The 27006-nt window shown below is 41.0% G+C and overlaps 1 protein-coding gene across 1 annotated transcript in view; it reads right to left on the reverse strand.

Annotated features, from left to right (window-relative positions):
* Positions 1-27006, reverse strand: part of LOC134340380 (sodium channel protein type 8 subunit alpha-like) — a 257867-nt gene that overhangs the window by 107914 nt on the left and 122947 nt on the right. Inside the window, exons 12-13 of the mRNA XM_063037560.1 lie at positions 22680-22955; positions 8266-8649 (exon numbers count right to left, since the gene is read on the reverse strand). Of these exons, the coding sequence (XP_062893630.1) occupies positions 8266-8649; positions 22680-22955 (660 nt within the window). The remainder of the gene's footprint in view (positions 1-8265; positions 8650-22679; positions 22956-27006) is intronic.

Below are 27006 nucleotides of genomic sequence, written 5' to 3' on the forward strand. Positions count from 1 at the left end.
AACATAAGAGCAAGGATATAATGCTGAGGCTTTATAAGGCATTGGTCAGACCATATTTAGAGTATTGTGAGCAGTTCTGTGCCCTATATCTCAGAAAAGGTGTGCTGGCATTGGAGATGGTCAGAGGAGGTTTTTGAAAGGGAATGAAAGGATAAATGTACAAGAAGTGTTTGATGGCTCTGGACTCACTGGAGTTTAGAAGAATGCGGAGGGGATCTCATTGAAACATACCAAAAATTGCAAGATCTAGACAGAGGATGTTTCCTATACTTAGGGTGTCTAGGACGAGAGGACACATCCTCAGAATTGAAGGACTGCCCTTAAGAACTGAGACCAGGTTGAATTTCTTTCGCCAGAGGGTGGTGAATCTGTGGAACTCATCGGCACAGATGCCTGGAGGTCAAGCCATTGGGTATATTTAAAGTGGAGGTTATAGGCTCTTGCTTAGTAAGGGCATCAAAGGTTAAAGAGAGAAGGCAGCAGAATGGTATTGAGAAGGAAAATAAATCATTCATGATTGAATGGCAGAGCAGACTTGAGTGAAATGGCATAGTTCCGCTCCTATGTCTTATGGAAAATCTTTCAAATGAATCTTTAACATCCACTTGGAATACATATCTTCAGCTGCTCTGTTTTTATTGTTTAAGAAGTCTTTCTTCATCACGTGAAACAAACTCAAGTCATACTATTGCAAATCATACTTGCCAATCTAAATGCATTTGCACGGAGCAGTAATGCCAGGTATTGTGTTGCAATTATTGCCAATTCTATAGGAGGCAGCTTATTGTCAAGCGTTTTATCTGCCAAAAGAAGCCTTCGAGCAAAGGAAACATTACTTAGAGAAGAGCCATTGAAAGGAAGGAATTTGTATGAAACTAAAAGTCTCCTCCTACAAAACTTGTTTAAATAGAATTAACTTTAGCCATTGGTTTAAGTCTTGAAAGTAAATCAAATTGTAAAATACAATTCCAAAACAACCAGAGAATTAAAACTGAAACAATGGCCAAGATCAGTGCTCCCCAGTGGCCAAGGCAATTCAATTGCTTCCCCAAACACACTGACCACAGACTAGGATATCGAGAGAAAAGCAAACTCATTTTCAGGTTCACATCAGAAACATGCATGGCTTTGCAGCTTGATTGCCACAATATTTCAGATACTGCCACATATTTTCATCAAAGTTGATTAATACAGTAACTTACAAACTTCAATCATCCAAATTAAAGATTCTCACTAGTAATTTTTTATATATATTGTATATATAAAATATATAGGAATATAAAATGGCTTCTCATTGCACTTGAATTTTCAAAAGTCAATAAAAAAAAATGCAAGGATGAGAGTGAAAGCAATTCATTCACATTAAAACTGATAAAAGTCTGGCAACCAGATACACCATAACATGTTCCCTCAATGTTCTGCCCTGAACACGCAGTTCAATGGACACCAAATGTACTCCAACACTTCACCCCGCAAGCAGTCAGGAGCTAGTTAACTTGAGAAGACCCACGGTTGATCCAACCTTCACTCCTGAAACACTCGATTTCCCAGCAAGATCCAGTCAAGAGCAATAATCAAGGTAACTATTGTCTCTAACCCATAGCTCTGAGGTGAAGTCTCCACAGGTGCTCCAGCTGAGATGAGCTAACTCAGCATAGAACAGAAATGTGACCTCTCATCCAACTTCTCTTCATGCTTCTGCTTATATTCATTGTGTCAATATTAACAAAATATACAAGACAATGTCTTTGACATTCAATTCCCATCTATTCTGGTTAAATTTTATGCAGGCAAGTAAAAATTAGGAGCCCCATGCCAAGGCTACATCTATATTGTTTCAACCAACCAACCATTAACAAAGATAACATGCATTTTTAGAGCATCACATCAAACCTCTCAGAAATCGCTCAGAGCACATCACATAAAATGAATTCTTTGAAGAGCAGAAACTATTATGCAAACATAGATGACAGCCATTTTGCACAAAGCAATATCCCACAAACACCAATGAGATGGAGAAATGCTGCCCAAGACACTGGATGTAGCCCATGCTCTGTTTTATAAAGTACCATGGATTATTGTCCACTAAGTAGGCAGAAATTAATTTAAAGTCTTATCCAAAGGACAGAACCTGAGACAATGCAGCACTCCCGTAACCCACTAACACATCATCCTAGATTACATTTTCAAGTCCTTGGACTTGAACAACTTTAACTCGGTCAGGAAAGAATGCTGGAGTTATCAACTGAACTCATCTGAAATGTTAGGAAGTGCAGAAAAACAATACATCGGCTAATTTTACTTTCATCACAATACAATGGAGGAATCATCAGGCCTCTTGATTAGGCTGAATGAATTCCAAAATAAAATTTTAGGTTTTTGGGATACACCAATATATCTGTGGCACAAGGATTTTATCTCTCTGGTCCTCCACGCAAGGATTTTGGATAGACAAGTGGGTAGGGCAAGTATTTTTCTGAAGTGGGGGGAAAGAGGGAGAAGACATTCTGAAGGACATTCAGATTTTCTCTCTCAACCAGTTACAGCAGATATTGGCAGAGGGCTAGATGCCTCCCTCTAGAACAGGGGCTCCCAACCTTTATTATGCCACGAAGCAACGGGTCCATGCAATGTTCCCTCTAATTAGTAATGAACAGTGTGCACAAAAATCTCGTGCTGTGCAATTTTTTGCCCAGTGACAACAACATGTGCACACTGAATTTTTAAGTGGATGTAAACCTGGATAAGGATAATAAACTCCCACATCAGAAACTGGAAAAGGAAATATGATCATGTATGATCCTGAAATATACTTAATATGCCAACGAGGTACAGGATGACGAACTTTTGTGCCCAGTTTTAATTCCTTTGTGCACTAGTAGCAAAAGATGTGTGCATGCACACACCTCAGAGGGAACACTGGATCTCTGGACCCCAGGTTGGGAACCCCTGCTCTAGAAGGAGAAATGTTGTCTGGGACCAGAGACCAAAACTAAGTGAAATATGAAGAACTTAAAACAACAAAAACACATCACAACAGCCAACTTTACACAATGTGCATTCACAAGAACAAATTCATGCATAATACGACTAAACTTGAGACTTACAAGACATTATGGTAGATTAGCTTTTTGATCAAAGCTACAAAAATATCTTCATTGATACAAGTTAAATCCAAAAATGTTTGAACATAAACATGTGAATGGGGAGCTCATCTAAAGATTTTTTTGTTAGACAAAAAGTTGGGACAGTTACCTTCAACAAGCCAAAAGTCTTCATAAAATTTAGACAGTTTTGGCAGAAATAAAAAACAAGCTGAGAGAAACTTCATCTCACAATACCATGACACACCCATTTACAAATCTTTTGAAGCCTAATTGTTACCTCATGAATTTTGTGTACTTTTTTACAAATTCTCTTGAAATATTATTTTATTAAGCTTGTTTAAGAAAATTAACTTGGCCTGAGTATTCCTCAAAGCTGTTTCCCTCAGTTATGGCATTTAACAGTTTGGGTAAAGTAAAACCACTTATCTATGGTTTTTCCCAGTGGAAATGTAATTTTCCACAGGATTTTTTTCAGCCCATGTCCCCAATAAAAAAGGGGAGACCTTAATTCTGGGGAATGAAACACTTTTGGCACTCTGTATCAGTATGGAACATTCAGGTCAGATAGCGGCAAGGTTACATGGACAAATCTCTGATTTGTCTACAGCCTCAAGAGAGCACCTCATACTGTGCAAGGCATTGTTACGATTTTACATCCTAGTCCTCGGGTGATTTCTGAGTGAAATTGCCAGATTATCACCAAATTGGGTGACAGATTTACAGCTAATAGAAGCAGAATCAATTTATCAATTGACAATAAGGAGAGAAGGCAAAAAAGAACTAAAGGGTTTATCAGTGTAGGCTGGATTCAAGTCCAAGTTTCAGGTCTGAAGTTTCTTTGTTATGCTATACACACCCCAAAAGCATAATTTTTACCCCTGCCCCCACCAAATTCTCCCCACTTCAACTTAGATTGGAATCATTTTCTTTTATATAATTTGGTGAAACTATTCAAATCAAGCTATCTAAAGGGTTAATGTACAGATTGCAATCTTTGGTTTTTTGCAACAAGTGCATCAAATACTTTGAACCATATTGGTTGGCCTTTCTTTTATAAATGTATGCCACGTCTATTCTTCCAGTCACAAGAGAGCAACATCTTTGCATCAGGCTCCTGAGTTTAGATCACTAAATTCAGGTCATGTCTTTCAGCTCAGACCCGTGTTTTTATCAGCTAAGTGAGAAGGGAGCAGGCTTTTAGCAATGTAAACATGTGGAGCTGACATTTGGATTCTGGTCTCCCATGATCCAAACTGCAAAAGCACTTAAGTGCCTTCGAGCTTCATGAATTAAGTCACATCATTGGAACAGAACGGTTTACAATTTACTTGTAGCTCTTTTCTATGACATAGCATGCTTTATGTCAATGGGAACAGCTCCTGCTTTGCATCAATTGAAACTGTGCAAATTCAGGGGGGAAAGGTGATCCAAAATGAGACCATTTGAAGAAGTGGGCAGAAACTTCTCAGGCTTGGATCCCAACCGCCATAAACAACAACTCATGCCAGCACATCTTCAAATGATCCCAGAGGGATCATTCTTTTTTTTTAAGAAATTACTTATTTTGACCCTTTTGACTTTCATCAACACTAAACTGAAGCCAGCACTTGGGTGCCAGCCGGGATACACAAAGCTTCATTTCCTGTATTCAGAGCTGGCACTGTAAGGTCCTGTTTCACTCTGAAGACCCAATACCTGGAGCACAAACACGTACTTCAAGTCTGGAGGAATGCTAAACGAAATCATTTAACTGAATAAATCAGCTCGCTTACCAGCAAGTGTTCAAGCCCTGGTGTTTAAATTATGCTGCAAGCTACTAGAATACAAATGCTTAATATACATTTTCCTAAATTTCAATCTAAATACAATTTAACGGCAATAATTACCATCTCTGCTAAAGTAACAGAGATAGGAGCTTAAGGTGAACAATTGTGGAATGGCACCCAACAGCATAATTTCAAGGAGGCTCGTTCTTTCAATTGATCAGCATAGATATCAATGAAATTGAGTAATTAGATGCCTGCAACAGTCTTCTCACACTGGGGCTTTACAATCCTTGCTTCAGAGAGATCTAGTCTATGTATCGCGCCAGGCCAATATTCACCAGAACAACTTAAGCGCATGCATTATGCTGAATATAATTAAAGAGACAGTATCCTTTATAACATCTATTGTTAACTTATTTTTACTGAAAATGGAGAAAAACTCAAAATGAGCAATACTAGCCCTTAAAATAAAATATCATGATTAGCATTATTTTTACCCTTTTCTAATAAAAATTTTCTTTATATTGTGAGTGCTGATGATACAAGATTGCTTAAACAACAATCTAAGGGGGCTGCATGAATTAACCACAGGGAGTGTGGCTTGAAAATTTGGTTTGAAGACTGGAAATAGTTTGGACAACCACATCACTCGCAAGGGGTTACTAAGCTGAATGGTGCCAATTCAGCTTAGTAGCCCCTTTAGCATCAATGTCCTCTCATAAGGGAGGACAATACTTGTGAGCTGTCTTTCCCCCACCCCCACAGAGAACACAGATTTGCATCAACCACACCCCATGACACCATTCGTGTTTTCAATGGAAAATATTTAAAATATAAAATTAATGTAAAATTAAATATTGATGCTAAAAAGAATATGGACTTTTCAAACTACTTATCAAGCATGTAGGATAAAGCCATGATTTGCACCAAGAATGCAAATGGTATGTCAAATCCGTCTGTGAAGGCAGTGAGCTTTTTGAAAATTTGCAATTTAAAATCTTTCTTTAAAGCATATAGGTATCCGTTAGTCTCGTGAGACCATGGATTTGCGTCTTGCAAGGTTTCCAGGGTGCAGGCCTGGGCAAGGTTGTATGGAAGACCGGCAGTTGCCCATGCTGCAAGTCTCCCCTCTCCACACCACTGATGTTGTCCAAGGGAAGGGCACTAGGGTCGATACAGCTTGGCACCAGTGTCGTCGCAGAGCAATGTGTGGTTAAGTGCCTTGCTCAAGGACACACACGCTGCCTCAGCTGAGGCTCGAACTAGCAACCTTCAGATCACTAGACCGACACACCTTAACCATTTGGCCACACGCCAACTTTAAAGCATAAGGGGAACTTATTAGTGAACTATTTTCAGTTAATTTATGACAGAATTTCAATGATTGAGCTAAATATCAGAATAATCCTAATAATATTATAAAATCTACCCTAATAGTTCAAATAATGCTTCTCTAACCCTAGAAATGTAAAATATTTTTAAAAATTCTTCAGGGCTTAGTATTTTAGGGATGCATGAGTGACCTGCGTCAATATAACCAAATTTTTGCTAAATGTCGACACACACTCGTCTTTAGAAACAGATAAAGGAAACTCAATACTTATTCCATAAATGCCCCTCAAAGCAAGTACTGCTCCTTGCCTGCCAATGGTAAACAGTGGTGACAAAGCTAAGTGGTGCTAAAGACTCATAACAGGATCATTTTTTTTTTGCACTCATGCCCATTCCCTCTTGCATCTAGAACTGCAAAATCAAAAATGGTTTAAGAACTGCAATTGTCCAATGGTACACTGAAAGAAGTTCCTCAATGTTTATGAGGTATAAAACTATTTCCAATGTCAAATGCAATCATGACATCAACTATAACACTTCAAGCTGGCCTTTTGAAACAGGTCAGCTGTCTTCCTGCTGTAATATGGCCTGCAAAGCACAGATTAAAAGGATACCATCTGTTTAATTTGCTCATTAATGCAAAACTGCTAGCTGTATTTATGCTTTCACATGCTCCATGCTTCAGATTTCAAGTGTTAGTGAGGCTATGCTGGCATGCTAGTTCTATAGATATAGACCTGAAGATACATGTTCATTAGGTGAGGGAGATCGATAAAGTGGGGATTTGAATGCTGGTTGCAGGATTTCAGAAAATGCCTTAGGATGCAATCCTGAAGTGTCCCATTTCCACCCAAGTAATTTGGAATTCATTTTTGATTTTTTTTGATTCCTTGGTTACAGCATGGACTTCTGAGGGAAACTACACTGTGCAACATTAGTAATCTTGTGCTCATAATCAGAAGCTTCACTCAGTGCACTTGTAGTTAGACATTTGGCTACAACACTGAAGCAGCTATCCTAGGAAAAGGAAATCAATGAATTCATCCTTCATTGGTTTTCTTCACAGCTAGGGTGTTAATGTCATTTGCTTCTCATTTTAGGAGGGCAGGCTTTTCTCTTCACTTTCATTGCTGACTTGTGCATGAGGAAGCACGTAGACTGTCTAGTTTTTATAATACAAAATTAAGGGAGAGTTAGTCCATGACACTCCATAGTCATAGAATAAAACAGCACAGAAACAGGCCCTTCAGCTCAGCTGGTCCATGGCATCCAAACTGCCCAACTAAGCTAGTCCCATTTGCTCATAATTGACCCATGTCCCTCTAAACCAGGGGCTCCTAACCTGGGGTCCATGGGCCCCTCAGTTAATGGAAGGGTTGCCAAGGGGTGATAACCTCTGCTCTCAACCTTTCCTATCCATGCAGTGGTCCCAGCACCTTTCAACTGTTGTTACTGCAGTCATCTCAACCACTCTGTCTAGCAGTTCATTCCATTCGTACCACCCCCTATGTGGTGAAGTTGCCCCAGAGGTCTCTTAAATCTCTCCCCTCATCTTAAACCTATGCCCTCTAGTTCTTGATTCCCTCACAATGGGTAAAATACTGGCTATATTCATTCTATCCATGCCCTCACAATTTTATATACATCTCTAAGATCACCCCATAAGTCTCCTATTCTCCAGTGAACAGTTCTAGTCTGCCCAACTTCAGGCCCTCTTACATTTCTATTCAAAACAAGCGCCTCTAATGTTCTTTAGCATTATCTGATCATAAATTAGACAGTGGGTGAGTGTTTGGTAGAAGTATTTCCTTTGGGTGGAAAAGGTTCCAGTTTTTCATCTTAGGTCATTTTCACAAAGGGATGTTTTTACAGGTTCCCAATTAAGCACGTTCACTTGTAGGTTACAATTTGGAACTGAGGAGAAGCAGATGTAGGTTCTGTTGCACAAACCAACTTCCATTCCTAAAAGGCATCCTGTGTCAGGAAGGGCGGCATACATAAATGCGGAGAGGTTAGATAGACCGCCATGCCTAAACTGATCTACTCATTGACTTCCTTACACTGTCATCAGTAGCTGCCTTATCTATTATCACCTCAGGCAGTAGACGTCCACCAGGTAGGGTAGCTCCTGGGCCACCGATAAGTGAGACCACACCATTGCAGTCCACTGTGCTGTTCCTTTTCGGATTGACTGGGAGTACTGGAAACATTTTGGATGATTTGCTGGGTTGACTGTAGCCGCCATAGCTGTTCCTCCTGTTGGGCTCCTTGTTCGGAACGAACAAAGAATTCTTCCGATTGCCATCCGTTTCTTCCACTGTGCTGTGTTCATCATCAGCAAATTCAGTTTCTGAGCTGGGCTCTTTCCGATCTCTTATACTGAAAATGCTGCTTTTGCTGTCAAACCTAGTTAGGTTTGGGGATCCCAAGATGCTCAGTTGAGACTGCAACAAGAAAATAAAAAAACAATAGCATGAGAATATTGACGCAAAAAAAATTATCAGGTACACTTGAGATGAAATATTTGCTTATCTGGGTAAGGGAAGTCATTTTTTTCTTCTTCAAAATATTTAGAAGGCCTCTACTTTGAGCTTTTTATTCTTCTGGCAAAGACTCTTAGAATTTTAACCCTTTACTGGACCCACTCATGTGATTAATTAATTATTCAAATGATGGTCTGTACAAAGGTCTGATCATTACAGATGGGGCTAATTCTGCTCCTACACAATGACCTTGAGCATTCTTATTTCAGCAAAAGTCACAAAACCATAAGATGAAACAAGGCTTTGGACTGACTTTTCTCCCCAACTCATGGGTACTGATGGTAACTGCAGTCGTCCCTACTATCATCAGTACAAAATGGAAATAAAACTTTCGAGCATCCAAAGACCCCCGCCGTCCAGGCAAGACCATCATAACACAACTACCATCGTGCAGGAGGTACAGAAACTTGAGGTCCCACACCACCAATTTGAGGAACAGCTACCTCCCTTCAACCATTTGGCTCTTGAACTTACCTGCACAACCCTATCAGTTTAAGCAACACTAGGATCACCTTGCACTAAAATGGACTTTATTTTTCTTTAGTTCTAATTGTGTTCTTTCTTGTATAATTTGTTGTTCTTGTGAATGTTGTGTCTCTATTGCCATGTGCCTGCGATGCTGCTTCAAGTATGTTTTTCCATTGCATCTATGCACACATGCACTTGTGCAGCTGACATAAACCCGACTTTGATATTCTGTGGGGCTATGACTGACCCGCAATGAAATGGCCAACTGGCCCATCACTTTGCTCCAAGAAATATGGTCACTCCTGTGTTCTCTCCTCTTATAAGCACTGGAAGAGGGGAGGCAGAAGAGGAGTCTATTTAATTACTTTTAACCTGATAACCACCAAATTTCCAATCACTCTGAGATCAATTATATCACTTGACTATTAAGATCAACATTCACAGCACAACGTTGGAATAATCTGAGACATCATTAGCAAGTTTCATGCAGGAACATGATGGCTATGGATGGAATTACTTTCTACATTTCAACCGGCTTAAAATCTCATTAACTCCTTTGTTAAAATAACCATGAGAGGTTGTGTGAGATGTGCACTCCCAGGAGTTTGAAACTACTCATATATTCAGAATTTGTATGATAATCTATGCACAGAATTTCAAGGCCAAATTGGCCACTGCATTCAATTTATTTGTGCCATCAAAAGTTTTTATTTTTTTTTAATTTTTCCATTAATATACAAAAAGCTCATACATTTCCAGATTTGCAATAAAGGATGGAAAATCAGATAAAAATATAAACGTACTGCATTTAATTTGAACATAATGACATATTTCATGCTCTTGAGGTTTATATTCAAGATTGTTTAATGTCACTTCCAGTACACAAGTGTAAATGAGAATCCAATAGTTGTTACTCCGAATCTGATGAAGTGTAAAAATATACACAAAAACCATAAGATATGGGAGCAGAATTAGGCCATTTGGCCCATCGAGTCCATTCCCCCATTCCATCATGGCTGACTTATTATCCCTCTCAACCTCATTCTCTTGCCTTCTCCTTGTAACCTTGGACACCCCGACTAACCAAGAATCTATCAACCTCCGCTTTAAATATACTCAATGATTTAGCCTCCACACCCATCCATGGCAATGAATTCCACAGATTCACCATCTAACTCCCTCTTAAATATAGCCAATGAACCGGCCTCAACTGTTTCCTGTGGCAGAGAATTCCACAGATTCACTACTCTCTGTGTGAAGAAGTTTTCCCTAATCTCGGTCCTAAAAGGCTTCCCCTTTATCCTCAAACTGTGACCCCTCGTTCTGGACTTCCCCAACATCGGGAACAATCTTCCTGCATCAAGCCTGTCCAATCCCTTTAGGATTTTATACGTTTCAATCAGATCCCCCCTAATCTTCTAAATTCCAACGAGTACAAGCCTAATTCATCCAGCCTTTCATCATATGAAAGTCCTGCCATCCCAGGAATCAATCTGGTGAACCTTCTTTGTACTTCCTCTATGGCAAGAATGTCTTTCCTCAGATTAGGGGACCAAAACTGCACACAATACTCCAGGTGTGGTCTCACCAAGGCCTTGTACAACTGCAATAGTACCTCCTTGCTCCTGTACTCGAATCCTTTTGCTATGAATGCCAGCATACCATTCGCCTTTTTCACCGCCTGCTGTACCTGCATGCCCACTTTCAATGACTGGTGTATAATGACACCCAGGTCTCGTTGCAGCTCCCCTTTTCCTAATCGGCCACCACTCAGATAATAATCTGTTTCCCTGTTCTTGCCACCAAAGTGGATAACTTCACATTTATCCACATTAAATTGCATCTGCCATGAATTTGCCCACTCACCTAACCTATCCAAGTCACCCTGCATCCTCTTAGCATCCTCCTCACAGATAACACTGCTGCCCAGCTTCGTGTCATCCACAAACTTGGAGATGCTGCATTTAATTCCCTCATCCAAGTCATAAATATATACTGTAAACAACTGGGGTCCCAGCACTGAGCCTTGCGGTACCCCACTAGTCACTGCCTGCCATTCTGAAAAGGTCCCGCTTATTCCCACCCTCTGCTTTGGAGTGTGGAGAGGTGGGTTAGTGGCTCCTTGTTCTTTTTGTCTTGTTTGTGTTATGGAAACTGTTGAAGCCTGTGACCTACAGTCTGGAAATCAATCGAATGATCCAGCATTCTGTGTCTGGAGAGCTGCATTGTGGAGATCAGAGAGGAGAACCCAAAAAGGACCAAGAACACAAGTGACTCGTGGAAAGAATCCAAAGATGGGACGTGGGGTCATGAGTAACTCCATCTCGAAGGGGCGAGGAAGACTGAAGCATTGAGGTGAATGTGGAGTGGGCCAACGACTGTCCCTGATGGAGGCCACTGGGTCGGCAGCGTTCAGGCCGGGTCAGGCCACCAAGGTGAAGGCAGAGGGGGTCAGCGATCGCTCCCAACGGAGTCCACTGGGGAGTTTCGACCAGGCGTGAGTTCTGAGTTACGGAAAGATGGCTCGATGTTCTGAGATCTATGTGATTCCTTCCTGTGGCTGATCGGCAGGTGGGTGATATTGTGTGTGTGTGTCTGTGTGTGTACGCGTGCGGGGTGTCAAGGGTTTTTAATGCTGCTACTGTTCTTTTTGCAAGTGAGGGAGTCAGGGATTATTATTGACGCTGGTTGACGCTGTTTTTCTGTGGGGGAAAGGGTTAGGGATGTGTGTTATTGTCACTGCCGTTTTTTCTGAGAGTAAGGGGGTCAGGGATTGTATTGTCACTTCTTTTCTGCGGAGGAGGGATTTGGGATTTTGGGGGTCTGAAAGTTTTGTTTCTTTTTTATGCGGGGGGGAGTTAGTTGATGCATGGTAACTCTGTATTTAATGGCTTTCTGGAGAAGACAAGCATCCAAGTTGTATTGTACGTGCATACTTTGACAACAAAATGAACCTTTGAACCTTTCAACAGCCCAGTTTGCTATGAAAACCAGCCACCCTTCTATTGACTATATTTCCTGCTGCCTTAGGAAAGCAGCCAACATAACCAAGGCATTCCATTCTAGAACATCTGAGACCCTTCCTTCAGTTACTCCTCCCTCACCACCCAAAGTCCTTCCACTTCACCTGTGAGTCTGTCAGGGTAATTTGTAACATATGGTGCTCCCTCCTCTACATCAGTAAGTCCCAATGCAATTTGAGGGAATCACTTCATCAAGCATCTTTGCTCCATCTGCTGCAGAAGGCAGGATGTCCTGGTGGCTACTCATTTAAATTCCACTTCCCATTCCCACAGCAACACATCTGTCCACGGTCTCTTCGACTGTCATGACGAGGCCACACTCAGGTTGGAGGAGCAACACTTTATATTCTGTCTGGGTAGCCTCCAACCTGATAGCATGAACATTGAGTTCTCTAACTTCCAGTAATTACTCCCCTGTCCCACCTTCTCTTCCCCCCCCCATTCCACATTCTGGTTAGACTCTCAACCCTTCTCTCCCTACCTGCCCATTACATTCCTCTGGTTCATCTCCTCCCCTTTCTTCCATGGTCCACTGCCCTCTCTTATTAGATTCATTCTCCTTCAGTCCTTTATCTTTTCCACTCATAACCTCCCAGCTTCTTACTTCATCCCCGCTCCCTCACCCACCTCCCCTTCACTTGGTCTCACCTATTACCTTCCAATTTGTACTCTTTCCCCTTCCCCCACCACCTTTTTCTGGCTTCTACTCCCTTTCTTTGCAGTCCTGAAGAGTCTCGGCCCAAAATGTTGACCATTTATTCCCCTTCATAGATATCACCCGACTTGTTGAGTTCCTCCAGCAGGGACAAAGGATGGCAGACGTGGCTCTCACCTGTGGAGATCGGCTGTAGAAGGTTCCCAACAAGGTCAGCAGGGAGGTTGCTGTCTGCGCTGGGCCTTGAACCAAGCAGCTCGTAGGGTGGGGGAGGAAGCAGAAAGCGGAAAGAGCCTCTTGCTGGATATGGAGCAGGCGAGAGGAGTTGAGCTGGAAGTCAGGAGCAGATGGGCAGTGACTTGGCCACCACTGGTGACCTGACAACTGGAGAGTGTAGTTGTTATGGGTTGTAACACTACGAATGTTGGGCACCACCTGACAACATCTGTTCCTGGCCAAAGACTACTGTTACCTCATCAAGTAATTGAAGAGAATACCCCAGTGCATGATGCAAACAAATGGGTATCGAACATAATCAAGGAACATTTTAACCCAGCGCCTTCACAGAATTGAGAGTTCCAAGTTTGGTGCGAGTAACCAAGCAGAAGACAACATGATTGGTTACTGAGTGGTTAGGCTGAAGACTCTGGCCAAAAAAAGGTGCAATTTGCCCACATTTATGGATTTGGAGTGCAGGCTTGAAAATAGGAGAATTTGGGCAAAACTATTGGACTTAATAGCTACCATTACGAATAGAACATTTGAAAATGTGAAGCAGGTTCCCTTAGTACTTAAGTCCATTGCACTGTATGTTTCAAGGTACAGGTAGGGCATGCAGCCACAGAAAAGGGATTGGAACATCATCACCTCTTTACAACTGAAGAAGCTACAAGGAATCCTGTTGTCCAAAGGTGGGAAGGTGGCACTTTGGCACTTCATGTGAAAAGTGGCAAGGCAGGCCTTACCATTAACGTTATGGGGGCTGCCTAGCTTCAGACAGCCTATTTAAATTGAGCTGGTACTCCAAGAGCGACAGGGTAGGGCTCACTGCAGAGCAATGCCTATCCCTGAAGAAAGTAAGTGTTGGCAAGGATGATAGGTCTTGGTGATCTCAGTGAAAGGTGACAAATGCAGAACAGTTTCACCAAAACTGAAAAATCAATGGAAAAACCAACAGCAGAATTGCAAGATGCAGAAAGCAAAATTAGAGAACTGAAAGCATTTATTGCACTAGTGCAGAAGATGGCAAGGTTCATACATTTAGTACTATGCTATTGACAGCATCTTTATTGTTGATTTCTCATACTGATACTGCATCAGGTCAGTCTCCTTTGGGGCAGGATGCGCTTTGGATATAGACCAATAGATGTTGAACACTTTGACATGGATTCTCCATGTTATGGGTCATCTTGTCTGTTGCCAGTGGAGATGGACAAATTTAGTAGTTGCCCAACAGTGAGAACTGGTAAACAAGGATAGAAATGTAATTCCCTAGGAGTTAATGAGTTTGTATGAGAAGGGCAGTGAGAAGATCTAGGAGCTACTGGCTTTGCTTAACCAGACCAGTGGTAAGTGGTAGCAGAGGGTAGCAGACACCAACAGAATCAACAAACTCATTCGTAAGGCCAGTGATGTTGTGGGGATGGAACTGGACTCTCTCACGGTGGTGTCTGAAAAGAGGATGCTATCTAAGTTGCATGCCATCTTGGACAATGTCTCCCATCCACTACATAATGTACTGGTTGGGCATAGGAGTACATTCAGCCAGAGACTCATTCCACCGAGATGCAGCACTGAGCGTCATAGGAAGTCATTCCTGCCTGTGGCCATCAAACTTTACAACTCCTCCCTTGGAGGGTCAGACACCCTGAGCCGATAGGCTGGTCCTGGACTTATCTCATAATTTACTGGCATAATTTACATACTACTATTTAACTATTTATGGTTCTATTACTATTTATTATTTATGGTGCAACTGTAACAAAAACCAATTTCCCCCGGGATCAATAAAGTATGACTATAAGATGAACTGTTGGGAAGGACTGTAGTGTTAATTAGGACTCAATTTTGGTCATGGTCTGCAAGGAGTTTTTATGCTTTCCCCCTGACCATGTGGGTTTCCTCCAGGTGCTTCAGTTCCCTCCCACATCCCAAAGATGTACAGTTAGGATTAGTGAGTTGTCAGCATGCTATGTTGGCACCGGAAGCATAATGACATTTGCGGGCTGCCCAATACAATCTTCGCTGATTTAATTTGATGCAAACAACACATTACACTGTATGTTTCAATGTATGTGACAGGCAATGTTAATCTTTAGTCTTTAAGAGCTGCTCACTGACACAGTCAGACAAAAGTTATAGGCTGGAACTCTAATAAAGCACGTAAGATGAGAAATAAGTGGTTATCACACCAGTATGCGACAGTGTGAGAAGGTATTATCTGGGATAAGTGTACTATACAACAAAGGATGGACGTGGTGATCTAGATTCAGACAGCAATGCACCAGCACAGATGAAATTTGACAACACTCCATCTGAGGAATGTGAAACCTTGGCTAAGAGGCAGTTCAATGCACATCAGTCACTTCCCAGGCTACTGCAGTAGCACCTCTTAAATCTGTAAGCCTTATGCCAAGGACAAAAGGTACCACTTGAACACTATCACCTGCAAAGTCTCCAACCAGTCACATAACATGCTGGCTTGGAGATACGTAAATATTCCTTCAAAGTTGCTGCAGTTCAAATCCTGGAACTTCTAACCAAAGACAATGCACCACACCTATGCATACATGTACTTGTGCACATGACAATAAACTTGACTTTGAGACGCTCTTTAATTAGAAGGACAAGGCAACAGTTAAAGACCGTCCCAACAAGCAATTAAGGGCAACTGTTGACCTTATCACCACTGCCCCGGAATATTGATTTTAAAAAGAATGTATATGCGTGAGGATGATTTTCCTGGGTTGGCATCCAAATGCAGTTTATTGCCTGGGTGGGGCAGAAAACAGGAAATTAGGGAAGATGAAGCATTCAAAGGACATGGTGTGATATCTTGAGGTTCCCTGCATCCATGTGAGCTCCAAGCAAGAAATCCTCTTCTACTCCACCACCAGCTTAATAGCCTGAAGATATTTTTCAAGGATTATAGATTTTATTTTCTAAGATTACTGCGCTGCACATGACTGCAAGAAACTACAGAGCTGTGGACACAGCTCCATCCATCGTAGAAACCAGCCGCCCCTCTATGGACTTTGTACTTCTTGCTTCCTCAGTAAAGCGGCCAGTATAATCCAAGACCCCATCTACCCCAGACATTCTCTCTTCTCCCCTCTCCCATTGGATAGAAGATACAAAAGCCTGAAAGCACACATCACCATGCTTAAAAATAGCTTCTATCCTGCTGTTATCAGACTCTTGAATGGACCTCTTGGCCTCACAATCTACCTCAACACGATCTTGCTCTTTTCACAAGCTTTTCAATTTATCTTAGTACATGTGACAATAATAAACCAATATCAAATTGCAGATTTTATAATTATTTATGCATGGGATGAGGATGGAGATTGTAATATTGGCACTGATGGCCCTTGAACTATGAAAACATTGAGTCAGTGTCATGGACAAAGGCCCTTCAGCCCAACTAGACCATCCCAACCGAGATTCCCATCTAAACAAGTCCAGTTTGTGCATGTTTGACTGATATTTCTCTAAGTCAGGTGTTCCCAACCTTTTTTATGCCACGGACCACAGGCTGGGAGTCCCTGCTCTAAACCTTTCCTATCCATGTACCTGTCTAAGTATGCTTCAAATGTTGTTAGTATACCTGCCTTTTAACCACTTCCTCTGGCAGCTCGTTTTATATATGAATCACTCTCTGGGTGGAAAACTTTGCCTCTTTGGTTCCTATTAAATCTTTCCTCTTAAACTATACCCTCCAGTTCTCAATTCCTCAACCATGGGAAATAGACTGTACACATTCACCCATTGGTGGGTCGATTGTTGCACTATAGAGCACACAACATCACCCAAATTTCCTTCCTCAAAGGATATTAGCAAACCAAGTTGTTTTGCAACAATAACTCAAGTAATTCTTGGGTGTAGAGGCTAGTTTCTTATTAATTACAGATTTAATCAACTACTTGAATTTGAATTGCCAACTCACATCCCTGGACCATTGGTGCAGAACTTGTTCCTAATCCAATAATTTAACCACAAGAAAATAAAAAAAAGAAAATGCAGATGCTCAGTTCTTCCATGTTGCTAGAACGAGATCAGTCATTATGATCTCAGAGTGGCTTGAAGATCTTAAAACACTAGTGTCTGTTAAACATCATTTTCAAAAAGGATGAATATAGCATCCAAACTATAGAGTTGCTCATCAGCCATTCGTACAAAAAGTAGTGAATACAGCCAGGTCTATCTACATAGAGAAAGCAGCATCTATCATCAGGGACCCCCACCACCCAGGTCATGCTCTCTTCTCACTGCTACCATCTGGAAGGTGGTACAGGAGCCTCAGGACTCACAACACCAATTTCAGGAATAGTTCAACCAGCAGGCTCTTGAACCAGAGGGGATAACTTCACTTGTCCCATCACTGAACTTTTCCCACAATCTATGGACTCACTTTTCAAGGATTCTTCATCTCAGGTTATCAAAATTTATCATTAACTTGTTTGTTATTATTTAGTTTGTTTTTCTTTTTGTATTTGCAGTTTGTTGACTTCTGACCATTGGCTGTTAGTCCATCCTGTTGGATGCAGTCTTTCATTGATCCTTTTGTATTTACTGTGAATGCCTGCGAGAAAATGTATCTCAGGGTTGTACAATATTTAGTGACATACGGTATATGTAATTTGATAATAAATTTACTTTGAACTTGTATCCAGCCCAGGAATGTAAAACGCGTTTCAAACAAAAATGGATTCAGAGAAGGACAAAATGATAGAAAAATTAAACTGCATGTCCTTTATCTGAATACTTGGAGCACTCATTAAAAGACAACTGAATTAACGGCACAAATGAATTAAATGGCTATGAGCTAATGACCATAACAGAGACATGGTTGCTAAGTGACCAAGGGTGGGAGTTGAACGGCCTAGGATGCTTATATTTTTTTAAAGTAGTAGAAAAAGTGCAAAATGAAGCTGGACAGCTTGGATATTAAAATATGGGGTTAAGGCAACATTGTTCTCATCATAGTAAAGCAAAAAACAGAAATAGTTTGGATGAATCCAAAAAACAGCAAGTGACAGAAATTGTTGTTGGAATTGTATGCAGGCCTCCAAATGATCATGATAATGTCGCATGTCGCGTACGAGGGGAGGAAGGAGCATGTTGCAGTATAGCACTATAACCAGTGGACTTTTAATCTACATACAGACTGGGAACACCAGTTATAAGCATGTGGAGAACAAGCTTAGAGAGGGTATAAGAAATGACTTTGTTGGTCAATGGAGGAACAAGTCAGGGAACAGACATCTAATACTGTGTAATGAGAAAGGGTAAATGATCTGGGAACTAAGCAGCCTTTAAGAACTAAATAAGTTTTAATCTTTATTTAAATTCTACCTGAAACCAGTGTTTTAGTCTGAATTATAGAAACCAAGAATCACAAGATGTGGGTTGGTTAGAATAGACTGGGATACAATTTTAATATGATTCAACAGTAAAACTGCACTGGCAATCTTTTAATTAGTACATCATGTAAAAGGAATACATATTCACTCAAGGCAAAAAGATTCAACTTGATAAGTTTGAGAGGTATAGGTGGATAAGTTAAAGTCTAATATAAGATTAATATGTAACCACTTCTAGCTCATCTAAAAGCAAGCCTGACAATTAGGAAATCTATAAATTCAGCAAAGGAGCATTGATAAGGGAAGAGAAGTGCATTGATATGCTGACATTGGAGAGGGTTCAAAGGTGGTTCATGAAAATGATTCCAGGATTGATGGCTGGTCACATGAAGAGTGCTTGATGGCTCTGGGCCAGTATTCACTGGAATTCAGAAGAATGAGGGGTGACCTCATTGAAATCTGTTGAATGTTGAAAGGCCTCAATAGAGTGGATGTTGAGAGGATGTTTCCTATTGTGGGAGAGTCTAGGACCAGAGGACACAGCTTCAGAATAAAGGGGTGACTTTTTAAGAATGGAGATGAGGAGGAATTTCTTTAGCCAGAGAGTGATGAATCTGTGGAATTTGTTGCCACTGAAGACTATGGAGGCTACGTCTTTGCGTACGTTGAAGGCAAAGATTGATACATTCTTGACTGGTCAGAGTATGAAGGGATATGGGGAGAAGGCAGGAGATTGGGGCTGAGAGGAAAAATGAATCAGCCATGAGGAAATGGTGGAGCAGACTCGATGGACCAAATGGCCGAATTCTGCTCCTATGTCTTATGGAAATTAGGATATCAAAGCTAAGTGAATGAAAAATAAAAGATTCCAAAAGTTTCAATAAAAATGGAAAACAATCGCCATAACTTAATGCAAGCCCCTTATAGAATAAAGTGGGAGAAATTATATGGGGAATGGAGAAAGGAAATGGCAATAAAATTAACTCAATATTTTGTGCCTGCCTTCACAGAAAGTGCAGAAAATTTCCTGGAAACAATGGAGAACAACAACTAAAATGAATGAACCAAAATAAATTAGCATTTGTGAAAAGAAACAATTGACAAAATTAATCAGGCAAATCCTTAGCAACTGATAAGCTGGATCCAAGCTATGGAGCTAGTAAGTGCACTGATGACAATCTTCCAAAATCCTACAGTTCCAGAGCGGCTCCCAGATTGGAAGGTCACCAATGCAACCCAAGTACTTAAAAGAAAGGAGAAAAAGTGAAAACAACAATTAACAGTCCAGGGAGCCTCATGCCAGGAGTAGAGAGAATGTTAGAATCCATTACTAAGGGATTGGAAAGTAATAATAGGATTGGGCACAGTTAATCTGGATGTATTCAAGTGAATCATGTTTGACAAATCTGTTGGAATTTTGTTTGAGCTTGTAATGAGCAGAAAGGATAAAGGCAGACCAGTCTATGGTATATTTCCTGCGGAGCATCAAGAAAGCTCACCTCTGTCCCAGGATACTGACGGACTTTTACCGCTGTACATTGAGAGCATACTCACCAACTGCATCTCAGTGTGGTATGGCAATTGTCCCGTATCGGACCGCAAAGCACTCCAGCGTGTGGTGAAGACTGCCCAGTGGATTATGGGCACCCAATTGCCCACTATTGAGAACATCTACCATAAACGCTGCCTGGGCAGGGTGAAAAGTATTATCAAGGATGCATCTCACCCTAACCATGGACTTTTTACTCTCCTCCCATCCGGCTGGCGCTACAGGAGCCTCCGCTCCCACACCAGCAGGCACAGGAAGAGCTTCTTCCCTGAGGCTGTGACCCTGCTCAACCTCACATCACAGCGCTAAGCTGTATTGCACCCATATTGTACTGTCTCAGTATTTTTATATTTGTGTGCTGTAGCACTTACTTTTTATTCACAGTTATTTTGTAAATAACACTATTCTTTTCATTTCTGGTCAGACGCTAACTGCATTTCATTGGCTTTGTATCTGTACTCGGCACAATGACAATAAAGTTGAATCTAATCTAATCTAATCTAATTTGGACTCCCCGAAGACTTTTGATAAATACCGTACATGATTATTAAACAAAATTGAAGTGCACAGTATTGGGGTAATATATTAGTGTGGACTGAGGACTGATTAACTGACAGGAAGTGGATAGTAGGAATAAGCTGGTCATTTTTTGGTCAAAAGGCTGTGACTAAGGGAGTACCATCGTTGCTCACAATCTATAGTAATAATTTGAGCAAGGGGGTCGAATGTTATATATCCAGGCTTGCTGGTGGGATAAAAATCATGTGGCAGTGTGGGCTATGAGATGCAGGACGGCCATAGGGGGACAAAGGCAGTCAGATGGAATAACATGGAAAAAATGTGAGGTCAAGCTCTTTGGCAGAAAAAAAAGGGAGACAAATTATATCGTAAAATGGTGAACAAATAAAGTTGTCGATATGACCTGGATACCCTTGTACACAGATCACTCAAAATTAACATGAGGGTTCAGCAGGAAAGAGGATTTGACCTCAAGAGTAGAGGCCGTAACAACAGAGCCCTGCTGAGACTGATTTAAGAATATCATGTATAGGTCTTGTCTCCCTACCCAAGGATATGCTTGCAATTGAGTGCCATGAAAATTCATTGAATAGATTAGTTGGGTGATTGTTTTGGACTACGGAGCAGATATTAACCAGATTAGATTTATAATTTTGAGTTTAGAAGAGGAGAGCCAGAGTGGTAATGGAAAAAGAGAGAAGGTGGGGGAGGGAAAAATTACCAGAAGTTAGGAAAACTGATACCGTCAGGTTGGAGATTACCCAGGCGGAAATGAGGTGGGACAGAAGCTGTTAAGCAATACATGGATGCAGCTGAGGAAGGGTCAACTGGGGAGGGAACAGAGATGCCGACTGGGGGGGGGGGGGGAATGGAGATGCCTTCATCTACAGTGGGGGTGGGAGTGGAGACAAAGGGCTATCGGTTCATTTCACCTAGAATATGAGATATCCATTGAAGAATTTGGAGTTATTTGAACTCAGAAATAAGCACATTCTACTGATGTCCACCATGGAATGTAGAACAAAATCTGCATGATAAAATAAGAACCCTTGTGCACCAGCAAAGCTCCAGTAGCCTGACATCCAATTGGTCAGAAATCCTGGTGGTCAGGCATCTGGCTCGCTCATTAGCCTTGAGTGTGAAATGGGAGTCCAGAGTCTGATTGGGATATGCAACCATACCCCACGAACAACATGAACAAGTAAAAAGTTTTCTTTCATGGCCATCACAGGCAAGGTCAAAGTCAAGGACACATCGACTTGAATCTCTGAAAATGTTGGCAGTTTTGCTGCAGCTTTCTCCCCCACCCTTTCTGACTTACATCACACCTTGCAAACTGCATGTGACACATCACTTTCCTGCCATACCACTTGCTTATCCTTTTTTTGGCACTTAGCTGAGCTTTGTCTCAGGACTTCACACAGAGCATGGAGACTGTTCTGTTGAACAGAGTGAATGGACAGGTTCATCAACACTGCAGTGCCGTTGACCACAATTAAACATCTTACAGCTCCCTTGAAATGAAGCCTCTCACAACTTCTATCATTGTTACTGTATACTTTCTACCTGGATTTACCTCACAACCTGGAGAAACGAAATGTGGCTGCCATTAACAACGAACAGAATCAAGAAATGACAGGTTACCACACCACACTTAATTCCCTGTGCACAAGTTACCAATCTCAAGCAGATCATTGGACAATTTAAGCAAAAGTCTAATATTCTTTCACAAGAATCTATGATCAACCAGCTCAGATCTCTTGCATTCTAACTGGAATTTTACAACACTGACACAAGTGCCACGTGTCAAAGCCTTGGCAATTGAATAAGACAGACGTAAAGACATAAAAATGAAGGCTAATGGCATTGCTATAGTTTAATAATCACCAGAATCTTTCAGAAGCTAGACTTGGAACATGGCGAGTCCCCTCCTTCTGAGGAATTTCAATAATGTGCTCAGAGACAATAATGTAAGCGTTTATTATAATTGGTTCAATCAAATCACTAATTTCATTATTCCATTTATTTACTGCAACTGAGCAGCAGGCTTTAGATGTTGAACAGCTATGTTAATTGTGTTAATTATGGTCGCAGTATAAGGCAAAAATTAACTGAAACAATGCAAATGGGTGTACCTGATTCATTGGGTATTTCATCCCATGCCTGGCCCTTTTACTGATTCCATTATCAGATTCTGATTTTAAAATCTTTTCATGGTCTCCTTTTTCTTCCCCCTCCGAATGGCCTCTCGTCTGCTTCCGTTTCCTCCGCCGGTTTCTTCTTTCCTTTGCACTCTTTGAGCTGAGCTTTGACAACTCTGATGAACTTTGTGACATTCTCCCCTCTTCCTCTTCATCCAGTGCATCTTCCGAAACTGTCCCCGCAGAAGTAGCTGTTGCAGCAGCAGCCATCTATTTGTGAATAAACAAATGGAACAATTTCAATTGGATTTGCAAAGATAATTTTATACTGATAAAATGATAAAAGAAGAAATATTATATTAGAAAGATTGGAATAGTACCCTTTCCCCTTTAGACATTTTCCTACAACAGACAAAAACATTTGAAATTAAATGGAGGTAGTTTCAGGCAAGTTTCAAAATTAAATTCAATAACTGCTGCAAGCTGATAAACAACATATAACTCATTAGATCGAATGCATCTTGAGATTTGAGCAGGTAGAATAATATTTTGTCAAAAGTTGATATATTGAATTATGTTATTCAGCATTCAAATATAAAACATAAAACAACAGAAATGTGAATGATTCAGATCCAAGCAAGCTCAACAGAGCACAGAATCAAAATCTACAAGTATGAAATTAACCAATCTCATATGAAATACGATTAGTGAAATTTCAGAACAGATTTTCCAATTTCTGAATGGACAATAAACTAACCCATAGACAGTACGTCATTACTTTTCCTTGCTCTCTTTTTGCACTACCTGTTTAAGTAAAAATATTTTTTTCTCATTATTTCTAGTTTATAAATTGCAACGTAGTGCTGCCACAAAACAACAAATTTTTACAACATATGCCAATGATAGTAAACACAATTCAGAATTGCTGCTGTTTTGGTTAAAGAAGCTTTTATTTTAAAAAAAAATCAGGGAAATCAGTTTCCCTGCTGCTTTAACAGGCAGAAACTAAACTTCAAGCTGGATATGCTTAAGGTAAAATTGTAGACCAAAGGAGTTTCATACAATTCCATTATATGTTCTGACATCAATAAGCATATAGAATAACTTTGAAACTAATGCATTCCAGCCGAATAACCATGGAAAGCATCAAATGGTTGAAACAAGTAGTCAAGTTAAATACTGCAGATTGCAAGAGTACTTCACAATGAAGATTTTGAATCAACGATCAACTTCATAGAACATTTCTTCAGGAATTGCATTTGGATAGAATTCTGTGGGGAAAAGTGGGCTTGTTGGCCCCAAAAGATTCTTCCCCCAAGCAATAGGTGTGTCTAGGTGAGGAGGGGTCGATTGGTAGATGGAATTAATTGAGAGGTGGAGATAGTGACAGAAACTGGTAGGTGGGAGCAGAAATGTCTGGGTAGCCTCCAACCTGACGGCATGAACATCAATTTCTCTAATCCTCCCCTCTCTTTTTCTAATCCAGCCCTTTTACCTCTTCTGTCACCCGCCCATATGCCTGTTGCTTCTCTTGTCCACTCCCCCACAGACCATTCTTCTCACCTATCAGAATCTTCCTCCTTCAGCCCTTTACCTCTTCCACCAATCACTTCCCAGCTTCTCATTTCATCACCCCTCTCCCATCTACCTTCCTCCTCACCTGGTTTTACCACTTACCACTTGCCAGCTTGTACTCCTTCCCCTCCTCCCACCCTTTTATTCTGGCTTCTTCCCCCTTCATTTTCAGTCCTGATGAAGGGTCTTGGTCCAAAATGCCAACTGTTCATTCCTCTCCATAAATGCTGCCTGACCTGCCGAGTTCCTCCATCATTTTATATTTGTTTCAAGGATTTGGGGCTACTGGAACCCAAAAATAAGCAGACTCTACTGATATCTACTATGAAATGTAGCAATAAAATCTGCACAATGAAAAAAGACCCCCACCCCCTTAACCCCACTTATTGCTTTCTTTCTCCTGTTTCTGAAGACACGGGGAATTTTAACCACCAAGAGAACCACAACCTTGTCGTAGGGTTTGGAAGCTTCTGTGCCTCGATGACTCAGAGAGCTATGCTGGTTGGATTCAGAGGTTTGTGCTTTGGCTCTTGGTAGGGTCACCCATGTCAAACAGGTCAAAGGGCAGAGGCCAGACTAAGAGTGGTCCACAGCTCCCCCAGGTTTGGGGGTGCAGCTCAAGGCTTACAATCCTGGATGGTCAAGAAAAATTGATATGGAAACAGCAATGAAGAATCGTATATCTGTGTGCGACAGTATGGACAGAGATGAAAGACTTTCATTGCTGTCCAATGGCCTAACAGGCAGCAAGTCAGTACATAAGGGAATTTAAAAATGCTAATGCAGTTACGGCTTTTTCACTGTTTGTCAGCTTCCACCTTACACAGAAGACTTCAACATTGTCACAGTGGTTTGTTTTTCCCCCAATGCTCTGAAGCATGAAAAGCATTTTATATTAAAAAAAATCTTCCTTGAAGATGGAATGTTTCTCTTATTGCACACTGTCCAGATAATAGCACAGATACTTAAAATGATGTCAATGAAAACTCTTTTCCAGTCCAATAATAGGGTAATGCCAGCTCCATCAGGATAGCTAAATACAATCTAGATTGTATTCTAATTCTGGAGGAGAATTAAATCATCATGAACTTCCCCCATACAAAAACCAAATCAAGTAGCAAGCCATTCTTGAATTTCCCCTATGAAAAAATGAAAACAAATGCAAAGTCAGAACAGAAACAGGAAATGTATAAACAGTGAAAAGGAGCGAAGGCAAAAAGCAAAAGGGTTTGGATGCATTTTCTGGCATCTAAACCTTTATCAGTACTGATAATTATGCACTGGTGTACACGTCAATGGCATTTCTCCTTAAAATGGGATATGCTATTCTAATCCAGTTTACTGAGTTTAATATTGGGTACAGAAATGGAGGAACAGTGAAAATGTTCTGCACATCATCCAAACAGATCATTTCATCATATCAGCACAAGGGAAATCAATAATAGAATTCAGAATAAAGTGTTACAGTTACAGAGACGGTGCAGTGCAGGAAATCAATAAACTGCAAGGGCCACAATGAGGTAGGTAATGAAGTCAAGAGTTCATCTCATTATATCAGGAGACTATTCAATAGTCTTATAATAGTGGGACAGAAACTGTCCTTCGGCCTGGTAGTACATGCTTTCAGGTTTTTGTATCTTCTGCCCATCGGAAGGGGGAGAAGAGAGAATGTCCAGGGTGGGGGTTGATTGACTACAGTGGCTGCTTTACCGAGGCAGCAACATGTATAGACCATGGAGGGGAATCTGCTGTAAATTACTGAGGCAAGATTTAGGATATAATGTGCAGCTTTGCTGACCGATCTTAAAGGCCAATACAATTGTGGTTAAAAACCAGAGAATGATGGAAATCCTCAGAACAGGCAGCATCCATGAAAAGAGAAACAAACAGCTTAAATGCTTCAAGTGGGTGAGCTTATATCAGTCTAAACTATCAACTTTCGCCACAGATGCTGCCTGACCTGTTGAGTATTCCCAGCATTGTTCTGTTCCTCAGACTTCCAGCATCAACAGTCTTACTTGTTTTAAATTCTCTTGTTTAGAAGATAACAATGTGCCTCAACTGTTATGAAGGGATGATCATAGAATGAACTTATATTCATAACTGCTGATTCTTTCACTGTAAGCAGCTGGAATGAAGTTTACCCTGAGCAGATTGAAACCAGGCCAATCACAAAATTTGCCAGCAGTCTACATTTGACTGACCTTTCCCGGTCACTAAATGATGCTTACAGTCAATATCCCCTCCCATTTCTATCCATCCTGATACAAGGCACTCAAAGCTTGGCATTACCACTATTACCATGTGGAACAGGGTCAGCAGAACTAAGAATTATTTAAAGGCACATTGCAATCATATCAAGAGACATGACCTTGTAGCTCAGAAATCACTAGAGGACACTCAAGCTTCTTCCAAAGTCTATGGAACACAAAACATTATGGGATGTGTCTACTGGCATTTAGTTCCTGAGATGCTGATGACTCCATGGGTACTTCAGTAGTAGTACTCTAGTACTGGAGGTATTATCATCCTGGTTACCACACATGGTGGGGTTTAGGACCTCAGGCCAGAAGGCAACAAGATTCTTATCAAAGGGCCTACTCCCATTGTCTTCAGAGACAACTACCTGGGCTTCTCTGCTGCACAAAATGGGATGGTGAAGCACGCTGCAGAACACCAAGAGCCTCATCTCATGCTACAGATGAGAAGGACAGAATCAACTCCAGAGGTCATTTGGTACTCCTTC

The sequence above is a fragment of the Mobula hypostoma genome, chromosome X1, assembly GCF_963921235.1.
Source record: "Mobula hypostoma chromosome X1, sMobHyp1.1, whole genome shotgun sequence".
NCBI classification, from domain to species: Eukaryota; Metazoa; Chordata; class Chondrichthyes; order Myliobatiformes; family Myliobatidae; genus Mobula; species Mobula hypostoma.